Source organism: Dromiciops gliroides, chromosome 5 (assembly GCF_019393635.1).
Source record: "Dromiciops gliroides isolate mDroGli1 chromosome 5, mDroGli1.pri, whole genome shotgun sequence".
Lineage (NCBI taxonomy): Eukaryota > Metazoa > Chordata > Mammalia > Microbiotheria > Microbiotheriidae > Dromiciops > Dromiciops gliroides.
In genome coordinates this window covers 248,073,981-248,093,552 of record NC_057865.1, presented here as the reverse complement: position 1 = coordinate 248,093,552, position 19,572 = coordinate 248,073,981, and the positions used below count along the sequence as shown (strand labels likewise).

The 19,572-nt window shown below is 35.7% G+C and overlaps 1 protein-coding gene across 17 annotated transcripts in view; it reads left to right on the top strand.

Moving 5' to 3' along the window:
* KCNC2 (potassium voltage-gated channel subfamily C member 2) overlaps positions 1-18,671 on the top strand; it is a 313,313-nt gene extending 294,642 nt beyond the window's left edge. For 4 of the 17 annotated variants that reach the window (XM_043965985.1, XM_043965987.1, XM_043965988.1 and 1 more), the window contains exons 3-5: positions 6,177-7,104; positions 9,138-9,302; positions 17,456-18,671. In XM_043965985.1, the coding sequence (XP_043821920.1) occupies positions 6,177-7,104; positions 9,138-9,302; positions 17,456-17,655 (1,293 nt within the window). In that variant the 3' untranslated portion in view covers positions 17,656-18,671. The other 13 variants (XM_043965993.1, XM_043965994.1, XM_043965992.1 and 10 more) reach the window with 13 other exon arrangements.
* The last annotated feature ends 901 nt before the right edge of the window (positions 18,672-19,572 follow it).

Genomic DNA, 19,572 nt, shown 5'->3' with positions numbered 1-19,572 from the left:
TCTTGTAAACAACATACTGTAAGATTCTGATTTTTAATCTATTTTGCTATTCACTTCCATTTTATGCAAGAGTTTATCCCATTTACATTCACAGTTAAAATTATTAACTTTTATTTCCCTGTATCTTCTTTTCCCCTTTGTACTCTTTTTTTCCCTTCTTTCACCCTATTTCACTTGACCAGTGTTTTGCTTCTTACCACTGCCTCCCTCAATCTGCCCTCCTTTTTATCAGCTGCCCTTCTTTTTCTTGCCCCTTTCCCCCCAACTTGTGCCTTCCCTTCTATCAATACCACCCTTTTCCCCTTTCCCCTTTTGTTTCCTTAAAGAGTAAGCTAAGTTTCTTTATACAAATGGAAGTGTATTTAATTCCCTTCCTGAACCAAATCTGATTAGAGTAAGGTTGCAACAATGCCCACCCCTCCCTTCTTTCCCTCTATTGTAATGGGTTCTTTTTGTGCCTCTGCATATGATTAATGGTGTCTAGTCTCTGTATGCTGAGGTGAGCTGCCAGCTGAGTGGAGTAGTACTGAGCCACCGTCCCCTTTTACCCAGGTGAGACAGACCTTTCCTTTAGTCTTCTAAACTATCTCAAGTAGCAGGTTTGTGTCTCTTTTTTTGTAGGTTTTGTATTTCCTGATTCTGTTTAGAGGCTTGATTTCATGTTTTTTGAGGAAAATACAGGAAAGCTCAATCAAGTTCCTAGCTTCTCTCTGCCATCTTGGCTCCACAGTCATTTCTTAACCAACCTTCCTAACTCTACTTTCCATCCTTTCCAAACTAGGGTCATATCAGTGACAGAATTATCCTTTTTGGTCAGTTCACTTTACTTAAATAAACAAACAAAAACACCCCATCTGAGGTTCCTTATTCTTACTATTGCTTACCACAACTTTTCACCTTTCTACTTTTTAAGTTCAATTTCATGAGTTTCCCCTCCATATATCTTTTAGTTCAGCCATTAATGGCATAGTAGAAAGAGGACTGTTCAGGAGTCTAAGGATCTATATTCAATCCTTCTACTGCCATTCATTACCATTTATACTTGGGAAAAATCACTTTACATCTTTGGGTCTCAGTTCCCTAATTTGTTAATTAAAGGAATCAGAGGCAGCTAGGTGGCGCAGTGGATAGAGCACTGGCCCTGGAGTCAGGAGGACCTGAGTTCAAATTTGGCCTCAGACACTTAACACTTAACTAGCTGTGTGACCTTAGGCAAGTCACTTAACCCCAATTGCCTCACACACAAAAAAAATGTATTTTGGGCAGCTAGGTGGTGCAGTGGATAAAGCACCAGCTTTGGATTCAGGAGGACCCAAGTTCAAATCCAGCCTCAGACACTGAACACACTTACTAGCTGTGTGACCCTGGGCAAGCCACTTAACCCTCATTGCCCTGCCCCTCCCCCCCTCCCCAATGTATATAGCTCCTTGTAAAGGAATCAGACTAGAGGGCCTCTGAGGCCCTTTTTCATCCTAGACTCATGGTCTAGCTGCTGTTCTTTTTCTTAGGCTCTTTCCTATATTTGGAATACCACATTCTTATCCAGTCATTAAAATGCAGTTTACTCCCATTGATCCTGGGAAGTCTTTACTGAGCTTATCAACTTTGCCCTCACACCTCATGGATTACTTTCTTTTGCACTTTTTAATGTAGTTATTATCCAATATCGATGACATTACCTTTCTTTTTTGTCTAATTCTCCTAATAAGCTCATGACTTCTTTGGGAGTAGGGACCTAGTCTTTAAAGAAAAAAAAAATGTACCTCTACCAGGACCAGGCACAGTAGTCCCTGGCTAAAGAATTTCTCAATGATTTATTTTCATTCTCAGGTATTAGGATTATAGTGTTAAGTACTTATTTGCATCACGTATTTGGAATCAGTGAAGTTGTCTCTGTGTAACCTTTCCATGAGTTTGTGATTCAAAAACCTGCAAAAAGCTTACTGACAAGTGGTAGCCATTTCTAACCTGTGTGTCTCCACAGAAGGTAAATATAGCCAGACCCAGTAGAAATAGGCAGAGAATTATTGAATTGCTTCCATGGACCTGGATTTGGGCTGTTTTGTTCAACCTAATAGTTTCTTTACTGTAGAAATAATAATACTAATCTATTCATTCTCGATGGGGCAATTAAACCACTAAATGGGCATTACAGTGATAAGTCTGATCCAAAGAGTAAAGGGAAGCACAACTTATCATTTGTTACTGTATTAACTTCCCTTAAGGAAAATTAACAATTCCTAATGTTTGCTTGGTTCAATAAACAAACATCAGTGAAAATACTTCATATCTCAGTTTCATACCTAGGCTTTTCTGCTTAAAGTAGGTTATTCTGGTAAATATCCTGGTCACATTACAAGGTTTTTTTAGATACTGAGATAGTTTTAGAAGTAAAAACTTTATAAAAATAATTTGTGAACATTAGCCAAAGTATGCATATTACTGTTAGTTCTATATCAAATTACTGTACCATGGAGGATTCAGCTATGAAAGGAAACAAGGGGGAGGGGGGGAAGGGAAAAAAATGAAAGAGAAGAAGAGAAGGGAAGGTAGTTGAAAAAAGAGTTTGGGAGAGGTACATAGTTTTTATCCCCTTTTCCAAAGACTAATATTATAGCAAAATTATGATTTGTAAAAAATAGAATAAAAAATCTCAGATTTAGAATTGATCCTTCAATATAATAATTTCAAATTTTACTGATGCATTTTATTTATTCATCACCTTCAACTCCAAATATTTCACTTTCTCTTCCCTACCTAGCTAGTCATCCTAATTAATCAAAGAAAAAAAAAACAACAAATGAGGGCAAAAAAGCAGTTCATCAAAAGTAAGCAATACATCAACTCATTATGACAATGTATGTATGTAGTTGATACCCATTGCATCTATTATCACTACTTCTACAAAAAAGGGGAGATGCATTATTTTTTCTTCTATGGAGTCAAGCTTGGCTATGTTAATTTCATATTGTTTGGTTTCTATTTGTTATTGTTGATCTTACATTTCCAAGAGTATATGTTTTTCTTAGTTTTATTTACCTTGCCCTGTATCTACAGAGATCTTCTCATGACATTTTACTCTACTTGGTTTTTGTTTTGTTTGGGGTTTTTTTTGTGAGGCAATTGGGGTTAAGTGACTTGCCCAGGGTCACACAGCTAGTAAGTGTTAAGTGTCTGAGGCCAGATTTGAACTGAGGTACTCCTGACTCCAGGGCCGGTGCTCTATCCACTGAGCCATCTAGCTGCCCCCTCATGACATTTTAAACATTATTTCTTAAGGTATAATCATATTTCATTACCTTCATGTACTAGAACTTGATGAATCATTCTCCAATTGATGAAAATAATTCTTACTTCAGCTTTTCACTTTTTCACTTCCTTAAAAATAGTGTTGTGAATATTTTATTCTATATAGGACCGTTTTTCCTGTCTTTAATTTCCTTGGAATAAATATGCATAAGTGGGAACCCTTAGAGTATGTTCAATCTAACCTGTCGCTAATGCTTGAATTGTCTTTATAAGCCCTACAAGCAATAAACTTTTTCAGTGGAAAACAGAGGCATACTAAGTATTTGTAATCTTGTTATGTTAGTATCTATAAATGAAAGGTAGCTTAGAAGCATTTAACAATAATTTATTTCCTGCCCCCCTACATGTATACAGATAATAAAAACCAAATCTGAAGTTTGAGAACTACAGCAAGATAGACTTAAGCTCAATAAAAGGAAGAACATCCTAGTAGAATATTATATATATATTTGAATTTTATTTATTATGATTTTTTTGGGGGGGAGGCAATCAGGATTAAGTTACTCGCCTAGTCACACAGCTGGTAAGTGTCTGAGGCGAGATTTGAACTCAGATCCTACAGGCTCCAGAGCGAGTACTATATCAGTTGCTGTCCCTATAAGTAGACTCTTAAAACAAAGTCAATAATCCCTCATGAAGTGGGAAATTACCCATCACCTAACATATTTAAGCAAAGGCAAAATGACTTTTGACAGAAGAAATTCTTCCATTGGGCAAGGAATTAGATCAAATTTTCTTTAAAATTCCTTCTATTTACATGATCCAGACCTTACACACAAACACACACACATACATACTCACACACATGTATTTATGTATATTCATATATAATGTGTGTGTGCACATGTGTTTTACATATATACATATTTCATTAGCTTCAGTGGGTTCAATATCTCTATGTGGATGATTTCTAGATTTTATGAATATATAATATGTAAATATATATATCATATATGTAAACATTTATATCATATGATGAACATGGATGAGGATAGAGCTATCTTTCTCTTGCACCAGTTTATATCATTTGTATCTATCATTATTTTCTTTCCTCTGAAGCTTCTTTCCTTCCTAACTTTCTATTTCCATCTAGGGTTACACGCATTTCTATTTCCCAAGGTTTGTAACCTAGGTCACATAATTTATCGATCCATATAATGAAGGGTTTTGTAAACTACACTATATGTGTGTGTGTGTCCATTTTTCCCCCTATAGACAGTTGGGAGCCCATGGAAATTATTGAATAGAGAGGGACATGGTGAGCTATGTACTTAGGAAAATCATTTTGTCAATAGTGTTCAGGATATATTGAAGTTGAGGGAGAATTGAGGCAGGGAGACAGAATCACAAGACTACTACACAGTTCTATGTGAAAATTGATAAGAACATGAATTAAGATAGTGGCTGTCTGAGTACAAGAGAGAGAGATGGGTTGGGAGAGGTGTTGAGGTAGTAGAAATGGCAGGATTTGGGATGGAAGTGACTGGTTAGATAATTTGTCATAAATTGTGAATTAGATATAGCTGACCAAAGGTGATTTTCCTACTTTGAACCTGGAAGGTGTGAGAGAAGTTATATATTTGTCAGGTTCTATAATGATACAATAAAGAAAAGACTCTCTAGCAATGGTGTAATTTCCTCTGGGTGGGAGGAAGAGGTGGTGTATGAAGGGAAGGAAAGAGGCCCCTGTTTTCCTGGAATATAGAGATGAGACATTGACCCCAGGCCCATATCTAAGTCAATCATAAAAGTGGATGTTAGAGGAAGAGTTTGGATAGTGTAACCAAGGAGACCTCAGGTTCACGTAGTCCTCTACATATTACCTGATGAGCCTTACCATGTTACTTAATGATAATTTTAATCATTAATGTAAAATCTTGGAGTTAGGGGAGTGTTTTGTAATATCTTGTTTGTTTTTTTATGAAATTCCATTTATCTCACATTTTTTCAGATCTTGAGGAATTTTCATAAAATGTAACTGATACAAGGAGAAAGAGGAGAGCCCTTCAATAAACATTTAAAAAGATTTTCTTTTCCAATCTGAAGGAAGAGACCAAAGGACACCAGCTCTATCAGTGGAGATGATGCTGATTTTATCTGGTTGTGGCAGCTAGGTCAGGGGAGGGGAAAGCACTCATTTTTAACTAACAATTTTTGCTGAGTGAAAAGGTCAGTTGGTTCTTTGTTACTGAAATGTGTTGCTAGTTCCTACTAAATCTAACTATGCTGAGCCAAAGCATTGGTGTCCCTACCTAGTTATAGCTCTGTTTCAAAATGTTTTTCTTCTTCCATCTATCTTACAACTTATAGCAGCAAAGCCCGCAGATTACTTTAAAATATCATAGTTAGATTTTTTTTTTTCTATTCAGATTTTAGAGAGGTTGCTTTGAGATTTCAGAAAACCTTAGCCATTCTGAAATTCATTTTATATCTGTAGAAGAAAAACTCAACACTATTTTGTGCTGATTCCTGGGAGGATGAATACAAGGTCCTCACTCCTGTGCACTCTATTATCTTAAATGTCTTTTAAAGTGTCTCTCACCTATAAACTTCCTTTTGGAGTGAATTTTCTTTTCATCACCACAGATATTCTTTCAGGGACAAAGAAATAAGAGAGATTTCTTCTATATAAAGAAAAACTGGTTAAATGTGCAAGCTCAATACAGTGCTTGAAAAACATTACACCTACAGGCCTTATTAATTTTACACCCACGGGTCTGATTTTACTTTCATAAAAACTGAACTGAAATGTCCAAGTAATATTTAATTCTTTCTAATCTATGGGTATGGCTGCTTTTAGACTCTGATCAAAGTCTTCAATAGCAGAGATCACCCTTTATTTATTTCTTTTTCTTTTTCTTTTACAGTTCATTGCTTTTGCTTCTTTATTCTTTATCCTGGTTTCAATCACAACCTTTTGCCTGGAGACACATGAAGCTTTCAATACCATTATAAACAAGACAGAACCAGTCATCAATGGCACAAAAGTTGTTCTCCAGTATGAAATAGAAACGGATCCTGCTCTGACGTATGTAGAAGGCGTGTGCGTGGTGTGGTTTACATTTGAATTTTTAGTCCGTATTGTTTTTTCCCCAAATAAACTTGAATTCATCAAAAATCTATTGAATATCATTGACTTTGTGGCCATCCTACCTTTCTACCTGGAGGTGGGACTCAGTGGGCTCTCATCCAAAGCTGCTAAAGATGTTCTTGGCTTCCTCAGGGTGGTGAGATTTGTCAGGATTCTGAGAATCTTTAAGCTCACCCGCCATTTTGTAGGGCTGAGGGTGCTTGGACATACTCTTCGAGCAAGCACTAATGAATTTTTGCTGCTGATAATCTTCCTTGCCCTAGGAGTTTTGATATTTGCCACCATGATCTACTATGCTGAGAGAGTAGGGGCTCAGCCTAATGACCCTTCAGCTAGTGAGCACACACAGTTTAAAAATATCCCTATTGGGTTCTGGTGGGCTGTGGTGACCATGACCACTCTGGGTTATGGTGATATGTACCCACAGACTTGGTCAGGGATGTTAGTGGGGGCCCTGTGTGCACTGGCTGGGGTGCTGACCATAGCCATGCCTGTACCTGTCATTGTCAACAATTTTGGAATGTACTACTCTTTGGCAATGGCAAAGCAGAAACTTCCAAGGAAGCGGAAGAAGCATATCCCTCCAGCTCCTCAGGCAAGCTCTCCTACCTTTTGCAAGATGGACTTGAATATGGCCTGCAACAGCACACAGGGAGATCCATGCCTGGGCAAAGACAATCTATTGCTGGACCATAACCGATCAGGTAAGACACAATATCAAATGCATGCCTCCTCAAGCCTTCCAAAACAGTATGTTCTATAGGCATAAGACAAGAGCCTCATTTTCTCATTTTCTACAAATATAATCTGGTTCTTAGCCCTCTCTCCTAACTACTGTTCCTGAATGTGCTAGGCTTATGAGAGAGGCACAGTTGAAGCCTTCTTAAGCTAATACTAACTAGACTTGCGCATAGCTGGCCTATACAGTTTTCTTGCTTCAGTGCGAATGCTTTTTGCTGATGGTGCCAACCTTTTCTTTTGCCTGTCTCTTCGTTGGTCTTGTGCCAATGTTTCTTTGTGTTCTGCACGATGTGATGGTATGAATATCTTGCCATGTTCCTCATTGTTAACCTCCATGCCATTTTGCTTGGTGTGTTTGTCTCTTGTGTCAGCTTTACCTCAGTCACTCGGTGGCATACATTATAAAAAAAGTCACATCAAGCCATCGTTTAAAAGCAATGGATGCTTACACTGTAGAGGCCTGAATCCCAAAGAAGTCATATGGAAAGTTGCCCTCTAGACCTCTAACCTTGTAGCAATTTTATGACTAGCTTTCATCCTGCAGTTAAGGGCAAGCATCTCATCATATTCATTTTTCAAATTTTAGTCATTTTAATTCCATTATTAAGGTTTTCTTTTTAATGTACTACCCACTTAGACTATTTCTCTCTCCTTTCAAAGCTGAGCATAAATGATTTGTGAATGATTTACTATTCTGGACTATACAGCTTTTCCTCTCAATTTTTTGGGATGGGAAACAGAGAGGTCTAGATCCATGGCTATATCTATAGCTATTCATCTCTTAGGCTGGTTGAAATATTTTGGGAGTTAAGTTGCTTAACCTATCAAAGATCTTCAGTTCAATTTTCCCAAACAGATCACTTAAAACCTTTTTTTTTGTGCAAAAGTGGCTCACAATGACTCTTTATTAACCACTGGTGTTAATTTAGAAATTCAATAAATAAAAGTAATGAAGAAAAAAAATCAAGTTCTATCTGGTGTCCATGAACTTACTTGTTGGCACCCAGGCATTTACATATGGCTGATGGAAAATGAGGACATAAATACACGTACACATATACATACACATACATGCACACATATATGTTTGTATGTATGTATGTACACAGCTTCATCCTGGTACTGAATAGCTGGTTGAAGGCTTGATTGATGGAATCCATTCTGCTCAATAGCTCTGAACATTCTCTCTAAATAAACATCTGAAAATGAGCCTACTGAAAATGCCACTAAGAATTGTGGCTTGTAGTTCAAATGATAGTTCTCATAACATAGTCCTCAGGAAATACCTCCGAGGTATTCCCATGAAAGGGAATTTAAAAGAAGGCTCAAACTCAGGAAAACAAAGCTAGTAAGTTTGTGTGCATGCTGGCAAAGCCTAAGGGTCCTTGAGAATTTGATGGAAACCAACAAATCCCTACTTTGAGGATATCTTGAAAAGCTGATTTTTTTTCCTGTTGATTTCCTTGGATGGCTCTGTTTTGGAGCTTCAGAACTGAGCATCCTGGTTTTCTGCTTAATAAGAAATAGTGGAAAAGTTTACCTACCTACTGTAGGAAACAAAGTTGTCAGTAGAGCCTAGGTCAAATATTTATATTGAATCTCTTCCCTGAATATGTGATCCTTTCCAATATATTCTCATTTATATTAGCTTCCTTTAGACAATGAACATCACCACTGGGCAACATGTCAAAAATAAGATTATCAGTGTGTCATAGTCTATTTCCTGAAACCTATGTCCTTTAAGACATAAATCTCAAAAGGGAGCAGAGATGTCTCGAGAGGATTCTCTCCCTCTCCCAATTTCATGATGTTTACCTTTTGCCCTATTTAGATGCTTATGACTAAATATGAAAATTCATTTCCTTTTTGTATCATGAGTTGATTATTATGTTTTGTATTGAGTGACTGGAATATCTGGCAATCAGTGTAAACCTCTATGTGCTGTGTCATTTCTTCATTCATTACTGTCTGTAAATGGGCATGATGCTTTGACCAGTGTTATCAGGTGAAGACAGTGCAGGAAGTGAGCAGCCATTGTCACCCCCTGAAAGGCTTCCAATGAGACGCTCTAGTACCAGAGACAAAAACAGAAGAGGGGGAGCGTGTTTCCTACTGACCACAGGTGATTATACGTGTGCGACTGATGGAGGGATCAGGAAAGGTAGGAATGAATTTTATCAGCTTCTTGAGGGTCATTCACCAGTTAAATGCTGAAAAAAAATGAAATATAAATGGATTGCTTTTGAGGAGAGGTTGCATCTAGTTCAATGTACTTTTTTTCCCCCTTTGTCCATCTCCATTGTTTTTTCCTTGCCAAAAACATTACTTCTTTTCTGCAAAGCCTGCTTGGTGTTGCATTTGAGAGTCATTTCATTCTTTACCTTTTCAGACTTCTTTCATTTTTGTTTGTTTAATCCTCTGTCTTATGAGCAGGGTTATAATGCAGGGGTATGCTGGTAAATGATTAACTGACACTCCAGAAAAAATGAAATAAAAACCTCAAAAAGTATGATACACCTTTAAGTTTAATCTGCATTATTATTAATATTCTTAAGTTGAAAAATAAACAAAGTAATAACTGAAGTTTAATTTATAGCATTTGCTGATTTCTGAGTTATAAATTCTCATATAAGATATTTAACAATCAGCTCTCTGAGCCTGGTACAAGCTAGCTTCAGCACACTCCTGAAATCGAAAGTTGTTTGTTTGTTTGTTTGTTTAATTAAATCACTCATTCATTTCTTTCATGTGATCACTTTGGAAGTCTTAAAAATTTACTGGAATTTTCTCATGAAAAATCATGGAGAGTAATTAAAATTTAATGTCATTTAATTTAATGTAGCCTATGTTCAAATGATGATTGAAGGATATTAAACATTTTTTTAGTTATTGAACATTTTCAAAGAATAAAATAACTATATAGTCTCCAATCAATTTGTGCAGCTTCTGTCCCTGGTTCACAAGTTTTATGTAATAAGACAACAGACTACTTTGACTAATCTATTTGATCACTAGAAGAGGGATCCTATACCTTTCTGAAATTGAATGATCTCAAGAGAAACAAAGAAGTTTCCTATTACCTTATCAACAAGGAACTATTCCTGAAAATATTATTTAGAGATAATCAGGCATTATCATCCATGGTTCTATGCAATTTCTCTTGATACTTCAAAATTAAAACAACAACAACAAAGAACAAGAATTTAAATTTTCCTTTTAACAGACATTTTTTATAAGAGATGGAAAATACACAAATAGTCCAATTCAACTGCATCTCACATTTCTTTGAACTGTGACTTAGATCTTCCTCTGCCTATGACTATTTTTTTTAGAAATGTCTGATTCTTCTAAACATCAGCATAGTTGTGTCTTTCTTTCTTTTAAAATATATCTTTGAGTCTGTAAATACAGATCAGAATTTTCAACTCTACTTTTGACAAAATCTTGGGCTATACATTATGGCTCCATACTATTACGGCTTCAATCTTAATTCTTCTATTTGTACATCTATATCAATGTGAATGCATACATACATGTACCATATACACACATACATACATACATGTATGCATGCATGTATATGCATTTGGACATGTTTCATTTTTAACACAAATAAATTATCTCTAGTTTGATTTTTTTTCTGTAATACCTCATTAAAAGAATAGGAATTAAAACTAATGGTATCTTGTAATACATTATTAAACATTGATTCCTCTATTTATAAAGCTGCATAATGTCATTGTCTTTTTAAAAGAATTACATTCATGCAGTCATTTTAGGTGCCTCTCTATTTTTTTTCTTTAATTCTCTAAAAACTTGTTCCAGGTTATCCTCCATACTCCCTCTTTGCCCATTCTTTTTTTTCATTTCTCATTACATAGTTTAGTCTTCTTTCTATTGCTTCTAGTTGCCCAGTCTTGACTTTTCTCTTTGTCCCCTTACTTTGGAGTCTTATTTTGAAGACGAGAAGCTTTTCTCTAATTCCTGGAATGCAGGATATGTTTTTATTTTATTTTACTGTTCCCCGCCCCCCCATCTCCTCTCTATGTCTCTGCATCTTAATGTGATATGAAATACATTTTATAATTATTCTAGTAATTTCTCACTATGTTGGTATTTAACAGCTAAACATTATGATTTATTTAACTCTTGTAAGAATTTTGAAATATTATATATCAAATACTTAATTTGTGATTTTTTTAATTGCCTTTCAGTCCTAGAGTAATATAGATTTGGCTTTTCTCCTGTTTCTCTTTTTTCTTTCTCTCAATATTTGTTTTGTTTTTTCTGCTTGTCTTTTTGTTTGTGTCACCATTTCTTCCTATCAATCTCCGTCTCCCTGTCTCTGCTCAATCTCTGTCGTGTTCTGTCTCTCTGTCTCTTTCTGTATCTCCATCCTTATATCTGTTTCTCAATCTCTCTGTTTTTCTGTCTCTGTTTCTCAAATACTTACTTTTGATATATTTACCAAAGTTTACATGTAAAAAGATCCCACTTGATCTTTTCTTTCTTATGCTAGAATATTCAAAAATTTTAAATCATGAAATGAAACAGTAGATGTGGGTATTTTAAAAAGCTATTTATTTGCCAATGCAAGGCATTATTATTATTCATTTTGTAATGATTGGAATGACACCACCTGCTAGAGACTTACTATAGGAATGCTCCACCAATGAGGAGAATGCCTCTGAGGGCAAGGCCATGTGGCTTTTCCTTCGTGTCAGGAAGTGAAAGGACAACTTTCTGTGCATAAGATATTAAAGGATGGATTCCATACATGTAGCATTTTTGTACCCATATTTTCCTGCTGAATTATATTTCTTTTCCTAAGTGAAACTATCATTTTGAAATCTGATCTTCATCTTTTTACTTATCAACTTAATTGATGAGTTTCCTACCTGTGGAATAATAGAAAATGCAATAAATACAGTGACAGAGGGTCCTGGATTCAAATTCTGATTCTGTTACATAACTACCTGTGTTGCCTTAGGCAAGTCACTGAATCTATCATGGCCTCATTTACCCAAATGGTAAAATAAGCTAAGAGGGTTGGAATATATGATACATAAAGTCCCTTCTAGTTCTGAATCTATGAGCTTATGGTTCCTTTAAAATTCAGATCTAAGTTTGCCCTTTAAATCTAGTGACATCTGCTTTTTTTCTTATACTTCAGTATATTATCCTTTCTTCATCTTGATGTAGATCCTTCTCTTCTTCCCCCTTTTCCTTACTCCTTCTTCTTTTGTTTCATACATTTCTCCCTCTTTTCCTTCCTCCCTCCTTCTCTTCTTCTCTTTCTCCTTCCACTCTTCCTCCCTTTTTCTCCTCCCACATCCTCTCCCCCTCCCCTCCCTCTCCCCTCCTCAATACTCCCTCCCTTGCTCCCTTGCTTTCTCCCTCCCTTCCTCCCTTCCTCCCTCTCTCCCTTCCTTCCTTCCTATGTATTTCTTTATTGGTAGTAATATCTAATAATCATTTCCTTCTCTATTTTTCTCTTACATTTCAAATTGGTTTCTGTTGTTTCGATCTTTAACAAACAGAAATGGAGTTCTTTCTCTCCATCCACTATTTGAATGAAAAGCCTCATCATTACATTTTTGCAGCCTTCTCTTTTAGGTAATTTCAAATACTAACACAAGTAAACCCCATTTTAAGAAATCTTGATATAGAAAAATGTGAACTTGCAAGCACATGGAGTCACCTCTATCCAGCTTTAATAATGAGGTCCTCCCTATCATTAAATATATGTGGATATTTATGCAGAGGTTTTAAGGAAGAAATATTCTATAGACAAAGGCTTATTTCTATGTAATGAATGACAGTTTTCTAAAACTTGGCTTTATTAAACAAATATGCCAGGAAGAGTCCTGAATGTTTAAGCTAAGATTTAGGAGTAAGGTGGAATTTCTGAATCTTAAAGAATCTCAGTTCATTTCAGGTCTTTTATTGCATATGCTCAGAAAGATAATTTCCCCTGGGAATTAGATTAAAAATTTCTTTTAGGCCAAATTGTTCATTAAAGTTTCTTATCCAAAATAAAATCTATTGAAATGAAATTAAACATATGTGGTTCAGATGCACTGTGGAAAACATAACTTTCTTAATTAAATATTTGCTTCTAAATATGACTGAAAACCTTGAGTGAATAATAATGAAATTAAATCAAATGAAGTTGTTTACAAAATGAACTGATAACTATTTTGTTAATAATCCTATTACAGAGAAATAATTATGATTGAGACTAACACGCTGGTATTTTATCAGTTTATAGACAAGTTCTCCTTAGTAGAGATGTTTAATTTCTAGGACAGTCCCCACATTATCATGAGGGTAGAATATGGAAGTTTATGTAACAAGGTATGAGACAAAAAAAAATATCGTAGATACAAAAAGTTATGGTTTAAACAACTTTGCAACATGTTTGCCCATGTAATAGTATAAATTAACATTCAGAGACATGAAGGCTACTTCAGATTTTTGGTGAAATATCCAGTTAAAAGAATGATGAGGAGGAACCCTTCATTACATAAACTCCCTGTTTCTGAATGTAGAACAAAGACTAGTTTCTGAGATAAAAAAGGTAAACAGGAAAACAGGAAAATGTACCCACAATACACAAATAAGGGAATCAAGTACTACACTTATAGTGTTGGTTTATGTTTTGTGACAAACCTTAGTTACTTAATGTGTTACTTCTAATGCCATTCTTTAAGTTATTATTTTTTTTAAATTAACAAAAGAATTTCAAAATTGGAAGGAACCTCAGCAAGACTTTTAATTAAATCCATGGGGTCTTTTCACTTTTTTTTTTCAGAATTTTCATACCAGTATTTCCTAGTTAGACTCCTTTTCAATTCTCTGCATTTTATTTTATTCATTAAGAATTTTATTATTTTTTTTTCTGACAATTCCCTAAGTTTCACCTATCTGTCAGAAGTTTCCATGACACACAAAATGGTTATGAATCCCTGCTATGGGGACTCCTCCCTTTTCTGTTTGAAGACCTCCAATGAGGAGTGTCTTCTCTTCTTGCAAGTTAGTCCCTTCCACTTATGGGCAGCTCTAAGTATTAGGAAGGGGAGGACACCATGCATCAGTCTTTCAGTCACTCAAATAGAAGCTTTATGATAAAAAAATAAAATTGGCTCACTGTTATCCTTTTGTAATTCTTGAAGAAAATCCACCACTTGGTCACCTAGAAGCAGAACTGAAAGCCAAATACCCCTTCCTTAAACAACATCCTGTTCTCCACATCTCCAATGTCTTTTCTTCCCACTCTCTACAATGCCTCTTAATCCCCCTGAAGTGGATGAATGTGTACAAAAGTCACTTTTGACAGGCAAGAAGACTCTTTCTGTTGGTTAGTGAGATATACTAGAAGGCCATAGACAACAAAAAGGAAACTTTTACTCTACAAACTCCCTATACATGATAGAAAATATAAAAAAATATATAGATCATTTTCTGAGACAGGGAAGGTTGATATTACAGGAAAAAGAAACTAGATCTCAATGAGATTCTTTATAAAATTGTAAACAGTATGCCACCAAATGCAGGCTTTATTCCATTAGATATAACAGTCTGGTTGAACTGTTTTGTTTTGTTTTGTTTTTTTGTTTTCTGAAGGAAGAGATATGTGAAAACATTTTTTCAAAGGTTGCCTGCATAATGACATTGAATGCCATTAATTATCATTCAAAGTACATCATCCTTTCTCATCTTTGACACTTGAAGATTAAATACTTAGATTAAGTGTTCTTAATTTCCTGTTTACATTTTCTTTATAATCTTGCCATGGAGGTTAGTACATAAACAAACAACCAGGAGAAGTGAATGATGGAAGTATGAAATTAGTCTAGAAATAGCCTATTGTTTTTCTACATTTCTTCACTAGAAAATATCCTTAAATTAACCAGCATTTTGACCCAGTGTATAGCTTTGTAAAAATTATGTTTGCTATTCTTATGAGAACTTGGAATGCCCCATGTACCAAAGTTTAATCGATACTAGAGATGCTCTGATGAAAGATAACTTGAGGGCTACACTTTCAATATAAATGGGATGACTTGAGTTAATTGCCTTTGAGTGGCAGTTAGAGGGAACTTCACTTTTTTTTTTTTCGAGTTACAAATTATCTCAATATGGAGTTCTTTGTAAACAAGTCTTCTTGGAGCTCAGAATAGCACTTTTGATTTCCCTGTTCTGTATTGTTTGTCTGTGTCTATTTTCTGGTTGAATTCAACTGATGTCTGTGCATTCTTTCATAAAAGGATATGAAAAATCCAGAAGTTTAAACAACATAGCTGGCTTGGCAGGCAATGCTCTGAGACTCTCTCCAGTAACATCACCCTACAGCTCACCTTGTCCTCTGAGACGGTCTCGATCTCCCATCCCATCCATCTTGTAAACCAAACTGCACCAAGAGGCTAAATTGCATCAATTCAAGTACTGTTTATCACATAATGGAAATAATTAAATGTAGCATTACTGTAGGCTCCACTAATAGAAATCCTGCATGATAGTACTATTATCAGAAGTCAGAAATGCCACTTGGGTAGCTAATGAGCCTCAGCTTGACTCTACAGATTATCTAAAATACTGCTTCTCTTTCTCCAGTGCACTAGTTTTCTGGCAAATGTTTCCTGGCAATAAAGAGACAGATAGTGTCAGATATTGGCCAGTATATTCAACAAAATAAGCATATTTTCAGGGAGATCTATTTAAACCAATGTGCTGCCAAATGACTACCACCCCATTGGATCTACCTTCATTTCTCGTGATGCTCTAATTCATTCTGAAGATGTCTGGAACACTGTCTTGATTGCACAAATTATCAATATGACTTTGGTCAAATCATTTGCATGGACCATTCTGTCTCCATCACCTGAAAGCAGTGTTACAGTATATGAAAATCCTGGATGGCTCTGGATGCTTTTGTTTTTGTTGTGTTTTTTTTCTGTTGTTGTTGTTGTTTTCCACATTGAACCATCCTGCTGATGCAAAAGCAATGGACAATGGTTCGCATGTATAATTGTGGGCTGGGGGAGGGAGGAGGGAAATGAAGGGTTAGGGAGGAGGGAAGAGTTTCTCCTTTTTTCTAATCTTCTGAAAGGAAAAAAAATATATTTTAAATGGTTATTTTTTTAAATTGCTTTTTTCTTCTAAAATGCTATAATGGAGTTCTGAATGTCTCTGGTTATTTGCACACAGATAACTGCAAAGAGGTTGTCATTACTGGTTACACGCAAGCAGAGGCCAGATCTCTAACTTAATGACTTGGGAAAGGCACAAAACATGAAAGAAAGGTAAATGCCAGCCAGGCTTGCATTTTATATATATATATATATATACATATATTTTTAGCCAGGAAAGGCTATTTGGTACCATAGCCATTTCCCCCTATCCCTTCAACATTTTCAAAAGAGGCCTAGGGCCAAGTCACAACCCAAAGGACTTCTGCTCCTTTTTTAGGGGGTGGAATGGGGGTGGGTGCAAATGTAGAAGGGCAGAGATCTTTTAAAAGAATTTTTGACCAGCCTTAAATCTGTGACCCACTAGGTCCATAAGAATTTCAGGCAGTGTTTTTTGCAGGTGCTTTGTCCTGTATGTTGTTTCTGTCTGTCTGTCTAACTACCTGTCTTAACTGTAAACTTCATCTGTCTCCATAAAGCACAGAGATGCCTTAGGGGGAAAAAAGGCTTCCATCTTTTAGTCCCAGGTTTTCTCCTTTCCCCCTATTCAGTCCAGCCACCTTTCTTCACATGCAAGTTAATAGTTTCCTTTAGACTACCTACCATACATTATGAATGGATTTGATGTCAGGATTTCAGTAGAGGTTTTGTTTTTTGTTTAACTATTTGCACTCGGTTGCTGGCTGGAATGCCACTTCTACCACCTAGCAACCAGCATTCATCACCACATTCCAACTAAGCCTCCAAGGAGTCATATTTTAGGCTGCGGGGAATAGAATCTGTTTACCCAAGAGTATGAATGAAATAGCAATATCAGACCTGGTGTTTCAGGATGACGAGGGGGGAAGGGCAATGTAAAAAGAGGAGTATATCATTCCTCCTGAGGCAGACAATATCCCTTTCATTGTCAAATAATACCTGCTTCTTATATGTTTATTTTTATTAGGAACACAATGACCACTTTTCTGGTTGATCATGTAACATGTATTAAATTGATATGTATCAACCCTAGAGCATGAACTGCATGTCAGAATCCTTGTATGAAAGTGTATTTATCTAAACATACATTTCTGATATTTAGAGATGTACTTTGATGAATCTTGCTCATGTCACCTGTAAACAGATATAAGTATCAACAGCTTTCTAGCAAAGGAATTAATACACTGTCTGGTGCTACTGTTATTGACTACAGTGTGGCCCAGACTTTTTCATGGATTTTTGACTGCTGACAAAGGACAATGGAATTTAGCCATACCAAGGACTATACTGGAAAGAGACTGCTGCTGCTGCCGAATGGGCCCTGATAAGCATGCTATGCCTTGAAGAGGTCCCTGCATCTTCACTTGGATTTAAAGATGACAAAGGACCATGGACTGAACTTGGTGCTCCCAGTGTGAGAGGGCTGCCAGTGGACAGCCAGTGTTGCCAGTGTTGATTAACCCATTGTAAATAAATTAAAAAAAAAAAGAAACACACATTGTGCATGGGATATCGGCTTTGATCATCTCACATCACGAGTAGCTGAATTTGCAGTCATTGATGGCCCCTTAGGCTGCTTGCAAAGGCCCAAGCCTCTATGTATTTCCTCATGGGCCTCTCCCTACCCAGTAGGTTGTGCTGTGAATCAAAGGCACATGCAGTGATGTTAATTCCACGTATGTCTGTCTTAATTTTCAACACATTTACTCTATTTTTTTTGGTAAAATATTAATTCTCAAATATCACCCCTATCATTTTGTTAGAAGCCATTGACATGATTATATTTGTTAATTAATCTATAATTTCTGGTGTCTATGAAAACATGCCTATTTTCTTTTATGTTTATTTGAGAAAACAACTGTTATGGCTGGAAAAAAATGTCACTAATTTTGTTCGTAGTTTAAGTCTTTTTCATTGTTACCTCAAGAATATAAATATTATGGAAAAAATAAAATTCTGGCAAGTGAGAATATTTTTTTATTACAATAATCATGGAGCAACATCAGTAAATAGTGAAATATGTAATCAAATTATATCTTAAAATGTATATTTTGCATAAGAGAGTTATTCTTTGATCAATTATTCTTTGTGAGTTTTGTGGTAACTGAAACTAGTCTATTCCATGTCTCTGAAACTTTGTAGTTGAAACTGTTATAAGACTATTTCATCTTGTTGAATGAACATCTCCAGAATCTGTTAGTCACCCTGGGATCCTGGATATAAGGATCTATCCCAATTATGAAACTCTGTATTGTGGACCTTTTGTGAACATTTCAAAGTGCATGCACAACCTTGGTGAAAACCAATGATAATGTAACTAACTGAAATGAAGAATAAAGGGTAAATGAGTTGGGGATGAATTTGGATCCTAACTATAAAATGGCTCATTTTTTTCTTTACTTTTTTTTCCTTCTTCATTTTTTAACCTTTTATCTTTCCTTTTGAAGTTTCAATGTCTATCCATTTTTACCATATTCATAGAAGCACCTGATAAAGATCTCTAGATGTAAAATGTAGATAAGTCTTAAGTCAAATTTAAAGGTATAATACAAATATAAATGTATATTCAGATATAAAGGTGAATTTTCTTAATATAGCATGAGAGCATCAAAACATTCTGCCTCTTCAATATACTCCATTTCCTAATGTCTATTACGATTCTAGATCTGTGTTAAAAAATATTTACCATGGAGTACTTCCTCCCAAAAGTCATATCTGGTTGAAATGACAATTGACATTTACATCGTGCTTTAACAGCGTCTGCAGACTACTTTAAATATATCACTTCATTTAAGCCTAAAGTATTAAAGGTATTCTTGTTATTCCCATTTTAAGGATGAATAAACTGAGGCAATCAGGTGAGATGACTTGCCCAGGCAGTAATGAAGTCAAAGATTTTTAAATGACCTTCATATCAAAATTTGATGGTCATTATTTACCATTTAAAAAGTACTCCTTTTCTCCCCTCCATATATTTCTTCCTTTTTTTAAAAAAAGTGATCCTATATCCTTAAACTATTTAAAAAATCTATCCTGTTAATTCTATTTGGATAAATACCTTTTTCTGCGTCTCTTAAGAGGTTCCCCTCCATGATGTCTCTGAAGGTTGAGTTCTCTTCTATACTTCTCCTGCTGCCTGAAGGATCCTTTCCTGAAGCCACTTAACTCATTACCTCTGACTACTGACCTCCTCATGAGATTTAATTCAAACACACCACACAGTTAACATTTAGGTTATTTTATCTCATTACTCTGAAACTT